The sequence below is a fragment of the Peromyscus eremicus genome, chromosome 13 (assembly GCF_949786415.1).
Source record: "Peromyscus eremicus chromosome 13, PerEre_H2_v1, whole genome shotgun sequence".
NCBI lineage: Eukaryota > Metazoa > Chordata > Mammalia > Rodentia > Cricetidae > Peromyscus > Peromyscus eremicus.
Window position 1 is genome coordinate 47,884,414 of NC_081429.1, and position 25,697 is coordinate 47,910,110.

Below are 25,697 nucleotides of genomic sequence, written 5' to 3' on the forward strand. Positions count from 1 at the left end.
AGCTTTCCTTGCTGGACTCCTCTATCCAACAACTCGGGTAAAATAAATGCTCCTGCCTTTTATTTCTAGATCCAATGCAAAGTTGGCCACTAAAGGGGAAGAACTAGAGGATCCCATGAGGTGTTTCTAAGGGTTGGATCTGACAGTAATTGTGATCATGGTTGTCCATGTTCCATTGGGCAGAGCTTAGGGTGGTGGTATCCCTTTCCCATCTAAACTGGGAACAAAATGGGTTAAGCTGCCTGTGATCTGCAGTCTTCCTGTATACCCAAGAAGATGTGAAAACATGCATTGTACCACCCACAATATATTGGGTTATTTATTTTGCAAGTTGGGGGCTGAACCCAGGGCTTCATGAATACTAGGCAAACACTTGACCTCCCAAGTCCTGCCACAGTCTTTTCAAAGGGAAACCTCGGATGGGCAGGTCTGGTAGATGATGCTGGGGTATTCTATCCTCACACCCTTAACCCACCCCTGGGTTCACCTGCAGCTCCAAAGGTCATTTTTGTGCAAGGTGACAGCTTCCTACCACAGCTCTCTGCTGCTCTGTCTGAGGCCCTGTCAGCTAGACTTCAGGGCAGACTGCAGGAAAATTCTCGACCCATGAGTTTAGCAATTAGTGGCTATATACCCCAGCTTCCATAGCTCTTCTGGGGACAGTCCTGAGGTATATTCTGTATTGTTCTTTAGTAGAACCAACCTCAACACCCTAAGAGGTAGCTCGCTCACCAAACTACCCGTGGCTGTCTTTCTCTCCTCTATCTTACTCTCTCATTCTGTCACTTCTCCTTCCTGGGGACACCCCCTCCAACACTTGTTTACTTTTGAGTTCTCATCTGGGAGCTGCTCATGGGAGAATTCAAACTATGACCTAATGGAAAGCGCTGAAGAGCCAGCTCAAAAGTCATCTTGCAAGGGGGTGGGTAAGTGGATTCAGTTCCCTGCATTTGCTTTCCAATTGCCATGAGGGGAAACATCGTTCAAGGAGGGGCACCAGTAAGGCGGCTGGGCTGGGAACGGTCAGGAGTGTCAATAGGGATGATCTGGACTTTCGGTGAGTCCTACCTTCCAATGCCATCACCTTTGAAGTCAGGTTTCAACATACGGACATTGAGGGGACCTCAGCATTCAGACCAGGGCACAAACATTCTGTTTAAAACTCAGCATTTTGTCAGGCAGTGGTGGCCCATGCCTTTAATCCCAGCACTCGGGAGGCACAGCCAGGTGGATCTCTGTGAGTTTGAGGACAGCCTGATCTACAGAGTGAGATCCAGGACAGGCACCAAAACTACACAGAGAAACCCTGTATCAAAAATCCAAAAAACCAAAACAAAAAACTCAGCATTTGTGGATGCTGTAAGCCCAGTCATGAAGCCCATGGCTGAAGAGGTCTCGGGTTCTACCAGGGAACTTTCTACCCTTGTTCATCTAAATTGACAAGGTACCCAACTGCCTTATAAGAGTTTACATTTATACTCTTGGACAAGTGTTAGCCTGAGTCTTAATCGGAGAAACTTTTGTAATGAATAGTGATGAACACAGACTAATCACTGGCAGAGGGTTGAGAATAAACCATGATTGAGTGCTCAGCCCTAATCAGTACCTGTTTTCCCTCCCTCCCCGCTCCCAGCCAGGCTCATAGGACATAGAAGAGAGGATGGAAAGAATGTAAGATTTGGAAGACAGAGAAGAGCTGAGAAATGCCATCTTCTGGGAGTGATATAGGCATCGCAATCACAGTCATACAGTAGCTGTGGCTGCCTGCTCTGGGCCTAAAAAGACTGGGCCTTAACACTCAGTCATGGATCAAGGCTCTCTCAGGTCCCCACTCTTCCTTACCGAACCATTGGTTACTGATGGATTGGGGGAGGGCAGTCATTGTCTTTACTCTTGTACCTACGGATAATCCCATCAGGCTCCAATGCATCGTTTCAAACCTGGGGTCATACAGATGGCTGGAGTTAAACTTGAGCGGGCCACAAGACAAAATGAGTGTGGGAAGGGATTGTGTGGAGGAGTGGAGTTGACAGGGATGGGAGAGAGATAAGAGACTAGAGGGGTAAGAGTAATAAGAATACATTATATATATATATATATATATATATATATATATATATATATATATGGCTTTGTCAAAGAACACACTTCATGTAAATTGTTTAAAAGTTTTCTCTTTATAAGATAGAGATTAAACACCTAGATTCCTTCACATGGCATACAAAGTCCTTCATGATCTCATTTCTGCTGTGCCTTTCTCTCCAGGCATCCAATTTTGCCACCTCCTTGGTACCCACACATCCCCAGAAGACCCTCCTCTTTCATAAGGATGCTGGGACTAATTTTGTTTTTGTTTATGTTGAGAGGTTCTTTCCATGTTTCTCAGATTGGCCTCAAACTCCTGATCCTCAAGTCTCCACTTCCCATATGCTAGGATTATAGTCTGCTACTACCATGCCCAGATTAAAAAAAATAATATCTTCAAGAATTAACTTGCTGGGTGTAAGTGGAACATGCTTGTAATCCCAGCACTTGGGAGGCCAAGTCAGGAGAGTGAGTTTGGAACTAGCTAAGGCTACACAGTGGGACTCCATTCCCCTGGTAACCCCTCCAAAACGATAGACTCAATCTATTGTCTTCTTTTTTTTTTTTTTTTTCCAGTTCCTGTCTTTTTATTTATCCATACACAACTACTTGTCTTCTGGTTTGTTAAAGCAGTAAGTCAGACAACACTTGCCACAGTAATGTCTGTCAAAGTGGCTAGCCATGAAAACTCCAGCACCACACTCATCAGAAGGACACTCTCGACGAAGACGGCTAATTTTGCCATTTTCATCCACCTTATAGTACTTTAGTACAGCCAACTTAACCTTCTTCCTCTTATGCTTATTCTTCTTGGGAGTGGTGTAAGACTTCTTCTTCCTTTTCTTAGCACCACCACGAAGTCTCAGCACAAGATGAAGGGTGGACTCCTTTTGAATATTGTAGTCAGACAAAGTACGGCCATCTTCCAGCTGCTTACCAGCGAAGATCAGCCTCTCCTGATCAGGAGGTATTCCTTCCTTATCCTGGATCTTGGCCTTTACATTTTCTATAGTGTCCGAGGGTTCAACCTCGAGCGTGATGGTTTTCCTTGTGAGGGTCTTCACGAAAATCTGCATCTTGGCGGCGGCCCCACCACAGACGGCGGATCGGAAAGCAATCTATTGTCTTCTTAGAAGTTTCTCCTTCTACAGCAAGATTTGCATTATTGACTCATTCATTGTATATTTTTAGTTGGTTAATTAATTTTTTTTTTTTTTTTTTTTTTTTGGTTTTTCGAGACAGGGTTTCTCTGCGTAGCTTTGCGCCTTTCCTGGAACTCACTTGGTAGCCCAGGCTGGCCTCGAACTCACAGAGATCCGCCTGGCTCTGCCTCCCGAGTGCTGGGATTAAAGGCGTGCGCCACCACCGCCCGGCTTGGTTAATTAATTTTTTGCAGGACTGGGAAGTGAGCCGAAATTCCTGCATATACTATATGAGTATTCTATCAATCCTCCTAGCTACCTATCAGATGTTTGAACCATCCCTATGTGTGGTTGCACTGTTCCACAGACTGGGGGAGGAGTGGGGGGGAAAACCCAAACAAATGAGAGAGAGAGACAGAGAGAGACAGAGAGACAGACAGAGACAGAGACAGAGACAGAGAGAGGCAGACACACAGAGAGAGATACAGAGAGACAGAGAGAGACAGAGACAGAGAGATACAGAGAGAGAGAGAGATAGATAGATAGATAGATAGATAGAGAGAGAGAGAGAGAGAGAGAGAGAGAGAGAGAGAGAGAGATCCCTGCTGCTGTGAGGTTTGCGTTAGGCGTGAGAAGCAGGGCTGAGCATCTGTGTCTGCTCTGGCGTCATGAACCCCACAGACAACGGCTGCGTGTTTTCATCTATTTCTTTCCAGCATCTAACAGGGCGCAGCTGTTTAACAAATATGTTCTTAGGATGGGAGATGATCACAGAAGATCCAGGAAGGGGTGACAGTGCACTTACAGGAAGGTGTGCACCTCTTGTCTTGACTTCCTTCAAGTTGGCCTCCATAATTTCTATTTTTTGTTTACTGACTTCTTGTGAAAAGTGGTAGAGCTACTTTATGAATAAGTGTTTCTTTTTATACTTTATGAATAAGTGTTTCTTTTTAAAATGAAAAAGTATGACTTTACACAATGCTGTGGACGTACTTAACGATGCTGAACTGTCCATTTTGAAGTGACTGGGATGATCAATTTTTATACTATGGGTGCTTTGTTGCAATAACAGAAAAAGGAAGCTAGCCTCTACATTTCATTTGAGAAAGAAGCAGGCACTAGCAGACACCACTCTGGGTGTGGCAATTCAAAGACAGATCACATGTGGTCCTATCCTCTAGGGGCCTAGTGTTTCCAGCAGGGGACGGAACACGAGGCACAGGGCAAGGAAGAACTGTCACTTGTACCCGGGGAGAGCTTGGCCCACACTTCCTTGGTCCCTAGGAACAGTCACCGTGTTTAAATACATGGACTACTTGGAGCATTGTAGAGGCTAGCCTCTTTACAGGGCCGTCTTTGTGTTTAAAAACAAATGATGGGAACATGAAGGAGCATTTGTGAGAGCAGGATTCCAAGGTGTCAGTTTAATGGTAGGCTGAGGAGCCCAGCCAAGCCAGTGCTCACATGGGACAGCCACTTGATTTTATGCACCTCTTGAAGCAATCGATCAAATAATGTCCTTGCCGGCATGGGTGCGTCACACCGGCCTGACCCTTTAGAGACGGAGCAGATAACGTTTAGGAGAATTGTCATGCTTAGGGCAGGCTGAGAGACAAGAGGTGCAGAGATCCACAGACTCTTGACACAAGGCGAAGGGAAGGTGGGGTGGCATCTCAGGGGCTGCATGGCACTGCTCTTGGCTCAGATGGCAACTGGGATCCTTGCTGTGGATCTGGAATTGCTCTTTTCCAGTAAACAAGGTGGAGACGGTGGCGTAAAAGCAATGATGTGCGGTCTCCCGGTCCCCCGAGTGTCTGCTCCACCTGGGCACGAGGAGAAAACTAGCTACAGATGGAGGGGAATGGACCGGCTGTGGGGGGAGGTAGCCAAGGCAGATGGGACAGAGGTGAGTACTGTGTTTTGCTTTTCCCCTCCCAGGCATGGTGATCTCAGTCATTTGGCTGTCTTTTGTCTTTTCACTAAAGTCAAGGAGGATATTGGTGAAGGGTGGTTGAAAAGACAGTTCTTCCTGTGTGAAACCGTAGGAAGGATCCCAAGAGGATACCCGGGATGGTGAACACTTCAGTACGTGTGTTCTTTTGGACAACACTGTATGACATGTCCCTTGAGGGACACTTCTCCCTAGAAAACGATGCTTACTGTTTAAAGGGGGAGTAAATCTCTCTGACTATGTGTTTTGGGATTAGCTTAATTTGTACACTTTGAAACTGACTCCCATTAATAGGGATCTGTTTATTTGCTTATGTATTTGTACGTGTGTGTATGTGAGTGTACGCATGTAAACCACATGCATGCAGGTGTGCATAGAGGCCAGAAGAGGGCATTGGATTCCCTGGAACTGGAGAATAGGTGTTTGTGAGCAGGCTGTAGTTGGAGTGGGAACCAAAGCCAGGTCCTCTGGAAGAATAGCAAATGCTCTTAAGGGAAGGGCCCTCTCTCCAGCTCCTCCCTCCACTTATTTCCATAAAAATATAAAGCTGTTTTTCAGACTTCCTCTGCTCTCTCTTAGGACTAGCCATGTAAGTATCTTGCTGCAGGCCCTGTAAGCTGCCAAAGCCTCAGTTTGCAAAGCTGTTAAATGGGCCAGGAAGACCAGTTAGTTCATTGGGTGATTTTGGCTCCAGCGTGCCTTTCTATTTCTTCTATCTAGATAATCCTACCCACCCAATTATAACCCACTGGTAACTTGTGTCTATAATTACATTAATAAAGCCCCCAGAGGCTGAGACAAACACTGGGAACACCAACCGTGGGATCACTGGGAGCCAGGAAGATAATGATACGTTGTATAGATGTGTTTTGTACACACACACACACACACACACACACACACACACTGACTCTGAAAATTTGTTCGGCTCTAAAGAGCGTTTAGGAGGCTCTACTTCAGTGTTAACGCTAGTAAGTCTACATGATAAGACCGCGCTGAAGATTTCTCCTTTTGAAATAAATACTTTCTTTTTCATTTTCTCTTTCCACGTTTATCTCTTCAATAAACATTTATTGAGCATTTCCTATGTACCAGGCACCCGTGCAGGTACCTGAAGAACAGTCAAATGAAACAGAAATTCCGGCCTCACCATAGCGGCGGGGGTGGGGGGTGGGGGGCAGTCGTATGGCAGATGAGACTAGTTTGACTATCGGTAACTGCGACAATGGAAGCAAAGTAAGAATGAAGTGAAGCCGGGTGTTGAGTGGCGTGGTGGGCAGACAAAGGCACTCACCGCCAGGCCCAACCATCGAACTTTGATTCCTGGGATCCACATGGTGGAAAGTGAGAACTAACTCCTTTAAGCTGTCCTCTGGCCTCCATGTGTACCCGCAACCCCAATCAATCAATAAATGTAAAAATGTGGTCAAAAGCAGTTAACAAGGGCGGCGGCAGGGTGTGTGTGTGTGTGTGTGTGTGTGTGTGTGTGTGTGTGTATGTGTGTGTGAGAGAGAGGGGGGGGAGGGTGCCTTGTGAGCTGAGTCCCAAATAGGGAAATCTCTCTAGAGTCTAGATTGAGGGCAGAGCAAGATCAAGGGTCCAGTGTGGAGATGGGGACTCAGATGGTTCTTCGGGTCCATTGCCTGTTCTTGCTTGAACTGTGCTGGGCAGGACTGATGAAGATATTCAGTCATCATCAAAACTTTCTGAACGGTTATTACATGCCACCCCCCGCCCCAACTAGAAACGAAATAGACACAATCCTAGTTCACATGGGGTTTGCACTGCTGAACTCCAGGGTGATGCAGGGAAGAGCGATGTGTAAATGGCCCTGGGATCCCCTTTACCTCTGGCTAGCTGTCCAGTTTGGAGTTAACGGAGTTTCTCAAGGGTGCACTTTCTAAGCTGAGAACAGCATGCATTTCTGGATACGAGGCACCACCTGCTTTTAGCGCCCCCGTTCGGGGTGTGAGGACAGTTTTAGATGGCTCATGTTTACCAAAGAGATGGGCACTTCTTGGCTCCCTTAGACCCTCTGCCATTCTGCTCAGGCAGGTTACCTGCTCTATAAGGTAGGAACCAAAGGGCTATGCTCTTGGCTTTTCTTTGCTCTTGGTTCCTGCAGACCTGGGCCAGCTACAGGAATTCAGTTGAGATGTGTGGAGACAAGTCTCCCTTGACAGAAACCGTCAGTTTAATGAGTAGAATTAAAAATGCAAATGATGGGCTCAACTGTGGTATAATTAAACTACTGGAACAGCCCCCTCAGACAGGGGTTCCCATGCTCTGTTTGTGGTGTTGGGTCCTGTTTATGTCTAGGCAGCTAGCTGGAGGCTCCTTCTTGCCTTGGGCTTGCCGTGTGGGGGACCTACTTCACCTTCTACCTCCTTCTCAGGGGGCTGTGGGGCCTAATGAGGGAGGCTTTGAGGTTCCCTGATGAAAGATGCTGTAAAGTACAAAGTCCTATTACGCTATTAGAAAACCACATCTCGGCATCTGTGACCTACCAGTCCCAAAGAGAACCCAGCATCCTCTCTCTCAGTCTATTTGTCAAGTGCCGGCAGCTCCTCTCTCGGCACAGGTGAAGCAACAATAGATAGAAACTGGACGTGTATTCCAAGTATTTTAATCAAGTCAATAAAACACAGTCACACTGCCCCTTTGGCTCCCCCTGCCCCTGCTGCCACTCCTAAACAGATTCCCCGCTCTCCGGGGGGCCGGTGTGGGGAATATGCACTGACTGAGTTGAGTATGTGCAAGGTACAAGCTCAGAGCACAAGCAAGCTCCTGGTTTGGAGGAGAAGTGCTTGGTGGATGCGCTTGAGTTACCATGGCGACCCGGGGATAATGCTCTTGGGCGCGCAGACCCCGTGTTTGCAGCATTATGCTTCAGAAGGGGGATTTGGAGATGCAGAACAAAACATAATAAAGAAGCATCAAGCCTAATAAGACTGGGGACTGAAAGAAAGCCAGGGACTTCTGTTTAGACACCACGGCGTTCTTGCGTTGTGGGTCTGGGAAGTGATCCAAGACCAAGGCTTGTTCATTATACCTCCCAGGCCGCAGGCATTCAGAAGGGCTTTTCTGCATTGAAATTGCAACTTTTTCTCACCTGGCTGCAAAGAGGGACCCACTGAGTTTAGAACAGTAAGCAAAGGAAGAGATTTTCTCATTTAAACAACAACCCTTTGTACCTGGTCGATAAGATACAAGGAGAAAAAAATAAATAAATTAAAAAAAAAAAAAAAGAGCCCAGCTTGAATATGGAGCAAGTTGCCAAAATTGAGCCCGGAACAACCCTGTGGTGTCTTTATTGGGTAACACGAATACCATTTTTGGATATGGCCTCATTCATCAAAGCCTCGGATGTTCCAAGAGTTCTGATGGAAAGGAAAGAGCAAGAAGCAGCTTTCATCATTTACATAATTAAAAAAATTGCTGGAGTCTTTTGTTTGGTGCCTCTGGCCACAGACAGCTGACACCTGCTTTCTGGATACCAAGTACTTCCTACCACTTTTCTTTTGTTAGCAAGGAGCGGGGCCCTTTATCCTGAACCTGGAAGAGGAACTTGAAGGGTTACAACTCACTGGGAAAACATATAGTGGAGAGGCAAGAGATTGGGCCCCGACGCAGCCAACTGGTACCTCTGTAGGTACCAGACTTGTACTCTGTAGCCACTGACTTGCTATATGAAAATTTGGTTGAGTCGAGAAAGCATGGAGCACAGCTCATCAGTTGAGGCCGGGACGCTCTTTAGCTGGGAGTTCTTTGAGAAGGAGGCCTATTTCTGTTTCACTAGCTCTGTATTGCTCACAGAGGAGTCATGATATAGGTATTTTGTGGATATGTGAATTCCTGTTTCCTTGCCGTTCAATTAGGCTCTGTCCCTGTTGATCAAAGGAAGTCATTTCACACCCTCTCTTTGTGGAGGCTGGCAAGTGGCATGGAGTGACATCATCGGAGGCTTCACTGGACGCCCCTCGGTGCCGACGCAAATGGGGGCAATTTCAGTCGGACCTCGGGATCAATATTTAGATATTGAATTCCTTTTTGGAGATCCCACCTTTGGCCTTGGTTCATATGACAAACTCTGGATGGAGTTCAGTTGGGGGTAATCAATGTGAGGACCAGACTTTCAATATATTCCCTAGCAGCAGCCTCCTAATTCTCGAACTCTAAGGGCACCGCCCCAGATTCCACCTTTAATATTTACTCATAGAAAAAAAAATCTGAGACAGACTGGTGGTTTGCATTATGGTTGGTGATTTCCTTCCACAGGAATAGGCTGACATACACCTACTCCTCCTGTGGCTCCAGTGGATGGAGTGGACATCCACCCTCTAGTGTGTGGCTATGGCAGGACACTGGCTTTAGCTGCGGTTTCCTGGTTTAGCTAGATTTCCGGCAGCATGTCCAGTCATGAGCTCCTCCTTCAGTCTGTCCCAGACCAAGGAGACACAGACGCCGCTTCAGGCAGCTTAGCATCTACGTGTGATCCAAGTGAGATGCAAGTGACAGCGGCTGAGAGCCACTGAAACTTTGGGATTGCTTGTCGTCACGGCAACCAGGCAATGATGTGATGAATGGTATCTTAATCGTGATAACGTGGTGTCGGCGTTGGAAAAGTAGTGGCTCAGAGGAGTTGGATTGATGAATGAGTAGATGAGTGGGCAAGATCACTGTGGTTATCTCATTCTCCATTCTTTTTCCTCCTCCTCCTCTTCCTCTTTTTCCTCTTCTTCCTCTTCCTCCTCCTTTCCTCCAGTCTTCTCCTTTTTTTTTTTTTTTTTTAAGTTTGTGGTGCTGGGCGTGGTTGATGAGCACACCCTTAGTCCCAAGTACTTGGGAGGCAGAGGCAGGAGGATCTCTGTGAGTTTGAGGCTAGGTTGGTTTCTGTAGCAAGTTAAAGGACAGCCAGGGTTACATAGAGAGACCCTGTCTCCAAACAAACAAACAAACAAACACACACACAAGGTTTTGAACCACACTGGGCTTCCCATCTGAATGAGTAGCTTCCTTTCCATAACTTGGCAGTGTTCCAGAGTCTCTCACCCATTAGGTTAGGAATCTCTATTCTAGAATAATGTTTCTCCTTCAGATTTCTTGCAATTTGTGAAGTATGGGATATATGGGTTTGCCTCTCTCACATTCTATCCGTGTGAACTTGGGCATGGCCTTTAGCTGTTCTGAGCCTTCTGCTCACTTAAAACATGGCCATAAACATTCACATAGAGGGCTACTTGGAACCTTAAGGGAATGACCTATTGCAAAATCACTTCCTAATACAATTTGTCGCTGTTCTTGGTGTAATTTCACTCTTCCTGCTCACAGTCTTCCTCTCTGATGAGTCCTAACCAGCCAGCTGAGTGATCCCACACAGACCTCAGTTTGAACAGTGCATTCAACAAGGCCAAAGTTTTCCTCTGGCCAGGGCACAGCTTCAGTCTCCAAAGAAAGCTGACTCAGAATCTGATGTCTCAAGGAAATGGACCGTTTGGCTTTGCTTGCCAACGGAGTTCCCGGCAGGCTGGTGAGTGGTGGCTCTCTCCTTTCCTGTCCCTGACAGTAGGTCCCCATTCCTCAGCCTGGGCCTTGTCAGTGTCTGGTGCAATGGAACTTACAGTAACAGTTAATGAGGACCAGGGTGAGGACCACACCCAGGGTTCTTACATCCAGCACCTTCTCTGGTACCACCCTGGAATCTATGCCCCAGGGAGATGCTGGATGGAGGGTTCAGGGTTCCTGTCATGATGCCAGCTCTAAGGCATCAAGAGGTGGGGTCCACAGGGCTCTGCCCGGGGGAGAAGGGTGTAAGTAACTTTAATGAGGTCAGGAGGCTGAGGGGCAAGTGCCCGTGGAGTAAGTGGAAACTTTAAAAGGAGCCGAGGGCAGCTCTGGCCAGCCTTTGGCAGCTGTTCGAGGACCAGCTCTTCTTTCCTCCTCCAGCCTGGACAGGCCTCTGTCTTTGCTGCCCGGCTCTTGTTCACTTTCTACCCATACAACCTGTGGTCTGTGAAGAGGGATGACATTTCTTTGAGGTCACGTGGCTGAGCTGACTGACGCTTTGTACGCATTGATTGGATGACCATATGTTGCCGATGTTCACCCATTCTGATCCATAAAAACAGCAGTTTCATGTGGCACAAGCTAACTGTTTTCAATTTCTCAGCCACCTTGAGAGATCTCATGGTCATTTCCAGAGTCATCTGCTCCAAACTGCTCATGAGGACGTAACAATGAGATTTTAAGTCCATGATCTTGACACCAGGCCAGCTCAGAATCAATGCAGGGCACCGTCACACCCATCTATCCTAATGTACAGACATCCGGAACAGCTTCATGGCTGGGCAACTGTGGCTCATTGGTTGAGTTCTCTCACCCAGCATGCTTAATGTCCTGGGTTCAGCCTCAGCACTAGGAAAATAAAACACTCCATCAACAATACCCAAACCCCAGCCAGATGTGGTGGCGCTCACCTGTAATCCCAGCACTCGGGAGGCAGAAGCAGATGGATCTCTGTGAGTTCCAGGCCAGCCTGGTCCACAAAGCGAGTTCCAGGACAGCCAGGGCTATTACCCAGAGAAACCCATCTTGAAAAACTAAAACAAACAAATAAACAACCCCAAACCAAAACCAAAACAGCAATAACAACATTGAAACCTAAATTAACCGACAAAGCCAGCTTCCCGTGCCCCCTCCTCTGCAGGAGGGGCTGGTGGGTGATGGTGTTTGTTGCTCAGAAGCTGGCATGGAGCTGCTACACGGGAGGAGTCCCTTTCTGTCACCTCTCACCTAAACACCCTAGGTTGTCTCTGGTCCATGTTAAAAGGATCTCCCTCCCTCTCCTGGCCTGTGAGACACAGGTAAGAATGGAAGGAAGAGCTGGCTGGTATTGAAACTTACAAAATACTTTTTCCCGATTTAAGAAGTAATACATATTTAGTGTAGAAAATTATGGCAGATGCACACATAAAGCAGAAAAAAAAAAGGCCAGCAATATTTAGCTAGAAATATAGTGGTTTTTAAAAAATATAGCATTTTATTGATTTTTTTTGGAACTGCATAAAAGGTATTTTGCTGATACTTACCAATAACTCTTGTAAGAAATAGATTCAAAGCGAATCTCTGGAAACAGAGTCTTTTTTTTTTTTTTTTTTTTTTTTTTTTGGTGGCTGCACACCACTCCAATGGTTGTTAGCATTGTTCTGGACTTGATCAGTCCTCTCATTGGCCCTGTAGGCAGTTGGCAGGATTTCGGAGTTATAACTCAAAGTCATAAAGTACACTTTTATGCAGAGGTCTTTGTGCATAATGCTATTTATCAAAAAGAGACTTCGAGGACCCACACCATCAGTCGAAGGGGACTCCCCTCATCCCTCCTACCGTCGGAAACACCACCATCCCCAGTGTGAATCCTGCCGACTCGGCTTTTCCATGCAAGTCGCGCACAGAACCCTAAGCTGAACCAGTTGGCTGCATTTGACTCCCCAGGTTTCCCCTGGCTCCCCTGCTGATCTTTGAAGGGTGTGAGGTAGGGTCACCGAGGTGGGAAGATTCAGATGCTTTCAGGGGAATGATGTTGGTGAGGAAGGGCTGCAGGCCTTCATCTTGTTTGATCTTTACCCAAAAATTTAAAGCAAAGATACCTCAGATGCCTCTTAGTTTATTAAAAAGAAAGGTGTGTTCCAAGTTGTGAAAAGGCAACGCGGCCGCCCAAGGGCTCCTGAGCCGGGAACAAATGGCCCACAAGGTGGCGCTGTTCCTCCTCGGAGTGCCTGTGGCCTGGCTGAGTTCCCGAGAGAAAAGGCTGGAACCTGAGGGAGTTAGACTGGTCAGAGGTCCTGGGTGGGAGGTGTTTATTTTCTCTTCCCTTTCACAGCCTCTTCGTTCAGTCAGCGACGCTCTTGTCCCTACATCCCTCCCCAATCTCACACACACACTGATTTTCCTTGGGTGTCTTGGATGCTCCACACCCCGCCCTCCCCGGAACCTTTCTACCAGCCTCGTCCCAGGGCAAGTCCCTCCTGATGGATTCTTTCCCCCGCTTTTTATTTTTGTTTTCCTTTCCTTTTCTTCACTTTCCTCTATTCTGCCCCCCCCACCCCCCCACCCAGGGTCTTCCATCACCCAGGTTTGCTTTGGACCTCTGTGTAGCCAAAGATGACCTTGCATGTCTGGTCCTCTATCTTCCAGCGGGGTGCTGGAGATTCCAAGCACACACACGTTACGTGGTATGTACAGCCCGGGGATTCATGTCTGTTGGACAGGGACTGTGCCCACTGAGCTAAAACCACGCCCCCTACATCTCCACCCTCCCTTCTCTGAACACTTGACTGGCCATTCTTTTAAAACGTGTTATGTACTGATTTATGTATTTAGTAAGATCCTGGGTGCACTTTGAAAGGGTAGAGGTAGAATACTGGAGATGTAACTTCAGTGTTTATTACCGTGTTTGGGGAACATTCACCTGGTTCTGCCTCAGCACCCAAAAACCCAAGCAACCAAAAGTTGACTCTTTAAATTACGTTACTTGTTTTCCTTGGGTTAGGGGGCAGGGGAGAAACTTAAAGACCAAAGATTATTTTTTTCCCTCTTAAATGAGGCCCCTGTCCATCCATCATCCATCTATCTATCCATTCATCATCCATCTATCCATCCATTCATCATCCATCCATTACCCATCCATCCATCCATCTACTATCTATCTACTATCTACTATCTATCTATCTATCTATCTATCTATCTATCTATCTATCTATCTATCTATCTAATGAGTTACTGGACCTGACGAGAAAAATTATGAGAATAGTAATTGATAGTCAGTAGGTGTTTTGATGCATTGATATTCAGGATTATAAATAAATCTGCATCTGGGGGATAGAAATACAACACTGAACTAATACCCAAGCACCAACTACATGGAGTGAGCTTGTGTGCAACCTGGGCCTTCTGTGGTCCTTACAGGTCTAGTGAGGAGCCTGAGGTTGGTGAGAGCGAAAGGCTTGGCCGACGCCGCTGGGAGGAAATGGGGTGTGTCTGGGTTATCATGCCTAAACTTGGTGGCTCCAGATCCTGTTCTCTGGGCTGGTTCAGTTATAACTCCGAAGGCCACTCAGCTGGGCCTGGGTCATATGTCTGACTTTGAAGTCCTTCCTTTAGGATATTCAGATCCAAGGTGTTCCTAGGACTTTAATTTCTTTCAGGCTCTGAAACAGGAAGAAACCAGACTCAAGAATCAGGGGAGCCAACCTAAGACGCCATAGCAGGAGCCACGGAAGAACAGTTCTCCAAAATGACACCCTATGTTACGCTGAAGGAGTGGTCCTTGACTGCTGTGTGGCCCGGAGCTGGTGCTTACCTGTCACTGAGTGCCTGAGAAGGAGATGTAAACATTTGATTTGTGAGGAGGCATTTGTGGGTCAGGATTTAGGAGAGGAGGAGCGTGCCTGAATAAAGCCCACCCTCATGAACCTGCCCAGTAAGTTATTGTCAGGCATGCACACCACAGTGAGAAAACAGATCCAGTCTCCCTCCACCCACTGGCCAAGATCTGGCATTTTAAGCTTCGTTCCATTGAAACAAACATCCCTGTTGTCCATTAAAAATCTTTCAGGGAACCTCAGGAGGCAATCAAGATCCCCCCAGGGCTCTTGAAGGATGCCAGGGAGCTAGGTGGACCTGTCACTTCACACCTCTAAAAAATAGCTTGGTTATAGATGTGATCCCTATTCATTGTGGAAAATTTGGAAAACACAGAGGACGACCAAGAAGGAAATAAATTATAACTCTTCTTCCCTTGACACCTTTCATTTATTCCCCCGAATGGAAATCACAGCAAAGTGTTCTTCAGCTAAAGACTCTTCACATAACAAAAGGCTTCAGGTCGAAGGCCTCTCTGGTTAGAGGCAGCAGGCCTCCTCTCAGCATGGAGGCCCTGTCTCTTCACATTTGACCTGCCCTTTGAAACGAATCACTTTTGTCCCACTGGTAATATTGTCTGAGATTTAAAAAAATGAGTACCTTGTTGGTAAATCTGTAGGTGGTACCAGAGAAACACAGGAGCACAAAAATAGAGACATCTTTGTTTCCACCACTACCCTCAACATCCTTTTTTTTTTTTTTTTTGTATTCTGTTTCTAAAAATAATGTTTCCCCACTTGCTGTTCCTGGTAAAGTACGAATCACATTTGAAAAAAAAAATCTTCTTTTTATAGGCATTTTCATAAGCGGTTATATAAACATTTCCCAGAGTGTCTCTTCCTGTACTCTGTGGATGGCTTGGGATACAAGCAGAGAAGGTAGGGTAGGGTGGGCTGTGATGCTGAGGTCAGCGCTGGACTGGCCTCAAAGGAGCAGGCGACCGCACTGCACTGGGCGAGGGCTTCCTGCTCTCTTCTCTGAAAGCTGTGAAAAATGGCATCAGTCCTTTTAATGCCCAATTTCAAAATATGTAAGTCTAACGTTAACCCAGGAACAATTTTCGTTCCCGTTCCCGTGGGTCATGGATGGTGAATCTACCATATCTTTCTCATGTAGGAGAGTTCAGCCTTTTTATATTGTGGCACAATGTTTTCATTTGCTGAAGGGCTGGGCTCCCTTGCTCTCCTGGGACACAGATGGCTTGTGGACACAGGTTGGCTAGACTTTGTAAGTATTAAAAGGCTCCCTCTGTTCTAAAACCAGTTCCACTAACTTTACAATATTTTGTGGGGCTGGGAGATAGCTCAGCGGTTAAAGCGCTTCTCTTGTGAGCAGGAGGACCAGAGTTCAGATCCCTGGAACTCAGGTGAACGCCAGATGCCTAGCTATGACTCCTCTGTCATTCCAGCGCTCAGGAGGCAGAGCAGGCATTGTTTGGGGCAGGCTGGCCCAGGTGAGCTCTGGCTTCAGATGGAAGACACTGTCTCAGTGAGTGAAGTGGAGAGTAACAGAGGGAGACTTCCGACATTAACCTGGGGCCTTCACACACACACACACACACGCACACACGCACACACGCACACACACACACACACACACACGCACGCACCTTCACACACACACACACACACACACACGCACGCACGCACGCACGCACGCACACGCACACGCACACGCACACACACAGAGGAATGTGCATATGCATATCATATACACAGAGGGAAAAAATGGTGTGCAAATATCTTATGTATATCAATAAAGAAGCCGGCATATCCTTGTCACCAACGGCCTCTGTTTCTGCCATCATTTCTGTGACCTCCTGTTGGTGACGCAGGTTTCTCTCCATAACTTCTGTCAGTAATTCACAGCGCTGTGGTGCACACATTCAGTGTATGTCCTAGTGAGCATCCATGATTGTTTCCTTAGTTAAATTCTTTTAAATACACACTATTTAAAAATTACCATTTGAGATATTCATGTATACAGTGTATTTTGATCGTTTCCATCCTCAGTTTCCCCTCTCAACTCCTCTTGGACCCCTACCTCCTCATGTCCTCTTCTTAATTTCCTCTCTCTTTTTCAATTTGAGTCTATTTTATTTCAGTTTTAAACTTTATTTTATTATTTTACATGTGTGGGTATTTTGCCTGTATGTACAGCTGTATGTACCACGTGTGTTCCTGGTGCCCACGGAGGTCAGAAGAAGGCATTGGATCCCATAGAACCACAGTTTCAGGTGACTGAGAGCTGCCATGTCGTGCTTGGAACCAAACTTGGGTCCTCTGCAAGAGCAGCCTGTGCTCTTAACTGCTGAGCATCCCTCCACGCCCCTTGATTCTGTTTTAAATGGTGTGTTATGTTTCCTTTATTATAATAAAATGACTGAGATAACCAGCCTGGAAAGGAGTCTGCTCTGGCCGATACATCTGGAGGTCTCAGACCAGGGTTCTCTGGCTCATGGCTTTGACCCTGTAGTAAGACAGTGTGTCATGGTGGAAGGTTGAGGGAGATGTTTCTCATTTCTTGGCTATAAGCCACAAGTGAGGGGGAAAGACTTGTGGGTCATAACACCTTCTCACTGGTTCCTCTCTTAAAAGTTCCAGAACCTTCTGGTCATGCCAATCTGAGGTGCAAACCTTCAACACGTTGGCCTCTGGCACCCATGCCAGACCTAAGCTATACCAAGTGGCATTTAAAACTTCAATATTTCTGGCGAGACAATTGTGTAGTTTGATCTGCTTGGGGGGCCCCCCTGGTGGTAGAATCAGAATCCATCCCTGGTGTATGAGGGGGCTTTTTGGAGCCCACTACCTGTGATGGCACACCTTGTGCTGCCTTGAGGCAGGGGAAGGGCTTGGACTTGCCTCTACTGGATGTGGCTCCCCATGGGAGGCCTTGTCTTCCTGTGGGAGGGAGTGGGGGGTGGGTTGGGGGGGAGGCTGGGGGTGGCAGCCAGAGGAGGGGAGAGGGGGATCTTTGATTGGTGTGTAAAATGAATGAAAAAATTTTCTTAATAAAAAAATACTTAAATATTTCTGTCTTTGGTTATTTAGAAAAAGAATTTTCACATTTTGATTAGTCTTTGATGACCTCGCTAAGTGTTCCTGCTTTGATAATTTTAATAAATAATAAAAATATTGTAATAAACACACAGTAATTATCTTCATATAAAATCTGTTGAGTCTTTAGGTTGACAGTTATATTAACTGCCAGTAATGAATGACAGTTTAATTTATTCTTTTTTGAACTTTAATAACAAATTCTCACTGAGTAAGTATTTATTTTTTCTTGCCTTAGTGCTCTGGTAGGGACTTTTAATTCCGTGTTGAGTAAACATGGTAAAATTGTAATTGTCGCTTTACTTTTAAATGAGTTTGGCTTCTGTTGTAGTTTGGCGTGGTACAGTTTTTGCCAATCAGAGAAATCCACTTTTCTCCCTGGTTCGTTCATTTTTGCTGTGAATGATGTTAAATTTTGTTAAAACATTTTGTCTCTGTAGGCAATCATATGCTTTCCTTATCTAATTTGTTCATGTGGTAAGCTGCTTTATATACAATCATTTTCTTCTCTTATTTGCTCATCTATTCAAAAATTTATTTTTATTTTTAAAAATATTTATTTTTATTCTATGTGTATGAGTATTTGCCTATGTGTGTATATGTACATCACATACATGTAGTGCTCTCGGAGTCCACAAAGGGAGTTATGGCTAGTTGTGAGCAACCATGTGGGTGCTGAGAATTGAACCTGGGTCCTCTGCAAGAGCAGCAAGTACTGTTAACCACCAAGTGGTTTCTTTAGCTCCTTTTTTTTTTTTAAACTAACACATATTAATTGTTGTACAAAGTGATAAGTTTCATAATAACAATTTTACTCACCCTTTAAAAGGCAGGTGCCAACCTCATTTTTTCAGATAAGAAAATAGGGTTAAGAGAGGTTAACTAATTTGCTCATGACACATAGCTGTGTGGTAGGTTTGGCTTTTGAGCCCAACCCTGGTCCATTTCCAGTGGCTTGCTCTTTACACCATTGTCACACAAAATACATGCCCTTCCGGGGTAGGGCCAGCACATCCTTCCAAGATTAGAAGAGGGGTGTGTGTGTGTGTGTGTGTGTGTGTGTGTGTGTGTGTGTATTTTTAGGGTTGGGGGGCACACTGGGTGGGTGTTAACAATGTAAAGGAGCCTCAGAAGTTCCAATGCTATTGGCCTGACAGAGTTTGGTTGCTGGGCGTGTGGGAGGAGAAAAGGGGAATGGAAAATGCCAAAAAGAAAGAGAGGCTGAAAAATAGAATAGCAACAGAGCAAAGAAGGCACAGCCTGGCCTGCATTTCTTTGGGGTGAAGTTCCAAGCTTCTGGAAGTCCTGTGCTGCTGAGCTCTGGGACTGGGCTGTCACTACCCTAAGGTCTCCAGGCTGAGGCAGACGCTGGCTCTGTTCCCTTAGAAGATGCCCATCCATTTCCCAGTGTCCAGTGCCCTGAAAGGACAGTAAAGACATTTATCCGAGGGAGCAGGGAGCACACATATAAAAAGGAGGTTTATCCAGAGATGTGGCTCATACAGCTATGGAGGACCTTTGTCATATGTAAGCTGGAGATCCAAGAAGCTGACATTGAAATGGAGTTGGAGTCTGAAGTCCAAGAATTGGGGGAGGTCGAGGGAGAGGGGAGCTGACGGTGTAAGCCGCAGCCTGGGACCCGCAGTACATGAGACTGTTCGGTTCAAGATGAGGCTTTAGGGAAAAAAAGTAGGGTGTGCATTCCTCCTTCTGCTGCCCCCCCAATGGATGTGTGTGTTTCTGTGTCCGTGTACATGTGCACACATGGGTGCATGTGAGGATCAATACCAAGTCTTGTGTGCATTCGGCTCTTGAAATCTGTGCGTCCATTTGTTCTGTTTTGACACTCGGCAGGTCTAAACAGATCAAGGGGGAGGGCGGCCTACTTTGCTGAGCCTGTCCATTTCCCTCCTGACCACCAGTTTGTTTTCCATCACAGGAGACAACCAGGCACCAACAGGAAGCCGGGGAAAGCATGGATAGCGTGGGATAAAAGGCTGGCCTAGCCCTTTTCCAGGACCCTTCAGTGCTGATAGTTTGGGATTTTAGAGATAATTATTTTTCTCTCTACTCTCAGTGTAAAGATGGAGGTTGGCAGTAACAGTTAACCATTTCCTCAGTGTGTGTGTATGTGTGTGTGTGTGTGTGTGTGTGTGTGTGTGTGTCTGTCTGTCTGTCTGAGTGTCTGTGTCTGTGTGTGTAGTGATAACTAACCATAAACTAACAGCTTGAGGTTAGCCCCTGCTTTTGAAGGTCAAGGCCTTCTTGAGCTCTGCACATGGACATATCTAGGGAGACTTGGTCATGAGAGGTGGAATACAGATTGCCAACCAGGCCCGAGAGCACCTGGCCATGCCCAGGCGAAGTACCAGCTCAGCTGAGCCATTAGCCTGGAGTGGAATGTTGACTTTCTGTCTGGCACACAGGCAGGCCACTGCCAGCATCTCAGTGAACAGATCAGTGACCGACACCCCTCCGTCACAGCCCCTGCCTCCTCATTTTCCCACGAGGTGGGAGATGGGTGGTAGCATGAGGCAGGGGTAAGGACTGACCTGGCAGAACGTCACCTGCAGAATCTGCCCTCAGTCTTTGTAACCGACACATTTGACAGCAGCTGCCTGAGAACCCTACAAATCTCAAATTTGCTAGTAAGCAGAAGAAATATATAAATAAATGGAAAAATCCATCATCAGCTCCTGGCCTCCTGACCCGGTCTTGAAATGTGTTTTACAAGTATGCTGACGCTAGGGTTGCTGGAGTCAACAGTGAACACATCACCAAGCAGCTAACACCTGGCCAGGCAGACCTCCTGATAGGCTTCCCAGCCATCCTCGGGTCCCCGATCTCATGACACCCTCAGGGTGATAAACCCAGGACTGAGAGAAGTCTGTCTCCTCGTGTCCACTTTAAACTTGAAGTGGTACTAATAACAAGGTCCTAATTCTGTCTGGAGTCTCCCTTTTCTTACCCAGGATCCCAGAGAACATACCGGAAGCCACAATCCCACTATTCATGATCTGGAGCCGATGGCCATTCAGTTTCAATTTAGAAAGGCAACCAAAAGGGTACCATGATACACAGGACAAGATGACCAGTAGAAGAGTTGCTCTCAACCCTGACTGCATGTCAGAATTGCCTCAGGAAACTTTAAAATAATACTTTATTAATTATTTGAGGATTTCACATATCCATACAATATATTTTGATCATATTTATCCTCTACTAACCCCTTCAGCTCCTTTCAGATTCACACCCCCCACATTCCACCCTCATCCAGCTTCTTGTCCTCTTTTTAAAATTTTTGTGTTTTAAATAACGCAGCAAGTCCAATTTTTGCTGCCCATATACTCGTGGGTGTGGGCAGTCCCTGGAGTGAGGTGGGTATACTAAGGGCCACATCCTTAAAGAAAACCGACTCCCCCTTAGAAGGCCTCACCTGTTGCTCTTGAGCTGGAGTGAAGGCTGGTAAAATACTCTAGACCAGTTCTTCTGAAAATACTGAAAAATTTTCCAATGATTGAATTGAGTGTCAATATTAAAAACCTTACAATCTCCGAGTCTCTGGAGTTAAGACTTTGACCATTTGTTTTAAAAGAGCTTTCCAGTGTACTTCTATTACCCAACGTCATTCTGGTACTCAGTACCAGCTGACTCATAGACACACTCTGTTGACGGGCTGAGAGCCAGCCTCTGCCACACTCACCATGTATAATAACTGAAGGGAGGGGGTGTCCTGTTCACTCTGGTCCTCCTGCTTGGTGTGCCTGAGCTGTCAAGTTCTCCTGGACCACCAAGGGGGAGACAGACCTCTGGTTAGTAGAATTCTTCCCTAACATAGGCACGTTACACCAGACCTCTGGTTAGTAGAATTTTTGCCTAACATAGGCACGTTACACCTATTCGCTTATGCCAGCCTTCATACTACCCTATGGAGTGGATATAATCAGTCTAATTTTACAAATGGGAAATGATGTCAGCCGGGGGGAGGGGGGAGATGATCTTACCAAAACCACGAGGGTTGAAAGGATGACTCAAAATTGTAATTGTCTGTGCCATGTGAACACAAAGTGCCCTGGGTCCTCTTGAAGAGCACACCTGTCAAATCAAGGCCCACATACCATGGGTAAGAAATTTGTGATCTGCTCTAGGGAAGACAGCAGATTTGTCATGGCGGCTGTAGCGGGCCTCTACCTGGGACTCTGGGGAGGGTGGTCTATAGTTCCTCTTTGAGATCAGCAGTTTGGTTTTTTGCAGGGCCCAGACTGGTGAAGAATTAACTAGAGACATGATGGAACCACTGTCTCCTATCCTTTAGACTCTGAGGCTTTCCACAGCATGTACATTATGTGAGCTGCATACCTAATGAAGAATGTTTAATAGCCACATTAAAAGAGCAAAGAGACAAGGATTTAATTTTAATGATATATTTTATCTCACAAAATCTGTTAAATATTTCTTTAATTTTTCTTGTTCTGGAGACAAGGTTTGGTATCAAACTCCTGAGTTCAAGTGATTTCTGACCCCAGCTAGCTGGAATCACAGATGTACAGCACCACACTCACTTCTATTACAGTATTTTAATATGTGATAGTATAAAATAGCTGGGCTGTGGTGGTGCGTGCCTTTAATCCCAGCACTCAGGAGGCAGAGGCAGGTGGATCTCTGTAAGTTCAAGGCCAGCCTGAGCTACAGTGAGTTCCAGGACAGCCAGGGATACACAGAGAAACCTTGTCTCGAAAAACAAACAAACAAAAAGTATAAAATATTATTGACATATTTTATAATTTTGGGGGGTAGTAAGCATTCATATTTATAGTAAATTCAAATTCAGATGTTAACATCTTAATCTATATTTAGATTCCATACGTTTAAGGTTACAAAAGTAGACATACATGATTAAGCTACTTTAAATCTACTAAAAGTTTTCTTTCTTTCTTTCTTTCTTTCTTTCTTTCTTTCTTTCTTCCTTCCTTCCTTCCTTCCTTCCTTCCTTCCTTCCTTCTTTCTTTCTTTCTTCCCTCCCTCCCTCCCTCCCTCCCTCCCTCCCTCCTTCCTTCCTTCCTTTCTTCCTTTCTTTCTTTCTTTTTTCTTTTTCTTTTTGTTTTTTTTCAAGACAGGGTTTCTTTGTGTAGCTTTGGAACCTATCCTAGAACTCACTTTGTAGACCAGGTTGGCCTCGAACTCATAGAGATCTACCTGCCTCTGCCTTCCGAGTGCTGGGATTAAAGGCGTGCACCACCATGCCTGGCCTCTTTTCTTTTTTTTTAATGGGTGCAGTGAACTTTATTGATGGTATTCAAGAGAGTAGGGCTCCCTAAGCCCCTCCTGTTATTCTGGGGGTCTGGGATAGAAACTGTAAGGGAGATGTTCAGTGTTGGGGGCTGAGTTGGGACAGGGAATGCTCAGCAGCTGAGGGTCTCTCTCTTGCTCTTGCGTTCTTGCTGGGGTGGGTGGTTCAGGGTGGGCTTCTTACTCCTTGTAGGCCATGAGGTCCACCACCCTGATGCTGTAGCCGAATTCATTGTCAAACCAGGGAATGAGCTTCACAAAATTGTCACTGAGAGCGATGCCAGCCCCAGCATCAAAGATGGACGAGTGAGGGTTGCTGTTGAAGTCGCAGGAGACAACCTGGTCCTCAGGGTAGCCCAGGATGTCCTTTAGTGGGCCCTCTGACGCCTGCTTCACCACCTTCTTGATGTCATCATACATGGCAGCTTTCTCTAGGCGACATGTCAGATCCACGACAGACACGTTCAGGGTAGGAACATGGAAGGCCACGCCTGTGAGCTTCCCAATTCAGCTCTGGGATGACCTTGCCCACAGCCTCGGCAGCACCGGTGGATGCAAGGATGATGTTCTGGGCAGCCCCACGGCCATCACTCCACAGCTTCCCAGAGGGGCCATCCAAAGTCTTCTGGGTGGCAGTGATGGCATGGAGTGTGGTCATGAGTCCTTCCACAATGCCAAAGTTGTCATGGATGACCTTGGCCAGGGAGGCTAAGCAGTTGGTGGTGTAGGAAACATTGCTGATGATCTTGAGTGAATTGTCGTACTTTGGATGGTTCACACCCATCATGGACATGGGGACATCAGCAGAAGGGGCAGAGATGACAACCCTTTTGGCCCCACCCTTCAAGTGGGCCCCAGCCTTCTCCATGGTAGTGAAGACATCAGTAGACTCCACAACATACTCAGCACCAGCATCACCCCAGTTGATGTTGGAGGGATCTTTATCCTCGAAGATGGTGATGGCCTTCCTGTTCATGACAAGCATCCCGTTTTTAGCCTTGACTGTGCCGTTAAACTTGGCATGGGTAGAGTCATACTGTAGTCATACTGGAATGCGTAGACCATGTAGTTGAGGTCAATGAAGGGGTCATTGATGGCAACAATGTTCACTTTGCCAGACTGGAAGGCAGCCCTGGCAACCAGGCGTCCAACACGGACAAATCTGTTCACTCTGACATTCGCCATCGTGTCTCTGGCACGGCATGAAAAGATGAGGCTGTCTCTGGAACAGGGAGGAGCAGAGAGCCTCAAAGCTTTCTAAAACCCAAATTAGGTATGTTCAAAAAAAATTTTAAGCTAAAGAAAATCAGCCCCTTGGTTACACTAACAACATTACAGGTCCTCAGTGACCCTATGTGGTCACGCTCCTAGACACAGTGCAGCTGTGGCATTACCTGTTTGAAGTCAGCCTAGACTGCAGAGAGGCCTTGTCCCTTCAAACAAACCAAGATTAAAAAGTGTGTATTTATGGCAGTACTACAGAAGCCTTTCTCCTGGAGAGCCGACCTCTTCTTTACTAGTGGGGTCTTGGTCATAAAAACGGGCAACAGATATATTGGAACCATTTGTCTTGGTCTCCTTGTCATCCACCTGTAATTCCTTCGGTTGGCCCAAACGAAAGAGTAGCCTTGTTGCCTGCTCGCCTGCCTACCTAGTTACTTCACGGTCCGTGAACCAGCCACGTCATCCCCCCCCCCCCCCCCACGGCAGGTCAAAGCTCTGGGTCCTTCCTGTCTGGTCTTGTCACCCACGACAATAACAGAAGCCACTTAGCTCCTGGTGGGGCTGAGTCAACAACCTGCCTCTGTCGTTTCGGAGTGCACCCATACCATCTCACCAGGGAGGCTGGATCTGCAGTGGATTTTCCTGCTGCCAGCCTTGGCCTAGGAGAGCTGCCATTTGTTCTTGGGTGGCCCTGCTGTCCTCCCCAGCGCATTTTGAGAATCGAATTGTCCTTTAGATTTTTTTCTGGCTTCTTTTTGTATGTCTATTATAGCAGCTCCGTGTTTTTTGTTTTTTTTTAATTGTGTAGATGGTATACGTGTGTGTGTGTGGATATAAGCATGTAAGTACGAGTACACACAGGCCAGAGAAGAACCTCCTGTGTCCTGCGCTATCATTTTCTACCTTGTTCCCCTGAGATGGGATCTCCCGTCGAACTAGAGCTAGGTCGGGGGCTTGGAAGCCTGAGTGATCCTCTCGTCTCTGTTTCCTACAGCCCTGAATGTGTGGGTATGCAGCCGTTCGTGGCTTCGAGTGGGTGCTGGGGATTGAAATTCATATTCTCATGCTTGCATGGCAAATGCTCTTATTCTCTGCACTGTCTTCCGAGCCCCGACTCTCGGGATATTCTGATCTCTTCTCTCACCACCATCTGTGGGGACACCGGCATTTCCGTCTTGATTAGCATACACATTGCCTTTTCCATTCTTTGAGGAACCCCCTCCATGTGAGATTCTGTCACCTGCAAGGGTACTTGTCATGGTGTCACATTCTTATCCTGGGAGAAGATTCTCAAATCGACACTCTTATTTCTCCAGCATATTATTTCAGCTTAAACACCTTCAAGATATAATTCGGTGTGGGCCCTGCTACTTCTGCTGGTGTTTGCTGGCTAGCTCTTGGAGACTCTTAGCAATACAATTGTGTTTCTCTCCTAGCAGACGTAACCTGTCCTGGCCTGGATTGTATTAAAACTTAACTAACCCTGGTTATAGGATCGTCCATCAAGAAGGGAAGTGGTGGAAGATC

General features: G+C 46.4%; 1 protein-coding gene and 1 pseudogene across 1 annotated transcript; both read right to left on the reverse strand.

Annotated features, from left to right (window-relative positions):
* Positions 1 to 2,651: 2,651 nt before the first annotated feature.
* LOC131923104 (ubiquitin-ribosomal protein eS31 fusion protein-like) lies at positions 2,652 to 3,196 on the reverse strand. The gene has a single exon (XM_059278010.1). The coding sequence runs from the start codon at positions 3,159 to 3,161 to the stop codon at positions 2,691 to 2,693; it is 471 nt and encodes a 156-aa protein (XP_059133993.1). The 5' UTR covers positions 3,162 to 3,196; the 3' UTR covers positions 2,652 to 2,690.
* A 19,930-nt stretch (positions 3,197 to 23,126) lies between these two features.
* On the reverse strand, positions 23,127 to 24,131 carry LOC131923145 (glyceraldehyde-3-phosphate dehydrogenase-like; annotated as a pseudogene).
* Positions 24,132 to 25,697: the final 1,566 nt, after the last annotated feature.

Excerpts from the sequence above, each read along its gene's own strand:
- LOC131923104 (XM_059278010.1), bottom strand. The coding sequence starts at position 3,161 with ATGCAGATTTTCGTGAAGACCCTCACAAGGAAAACCATCACGCTCGAG.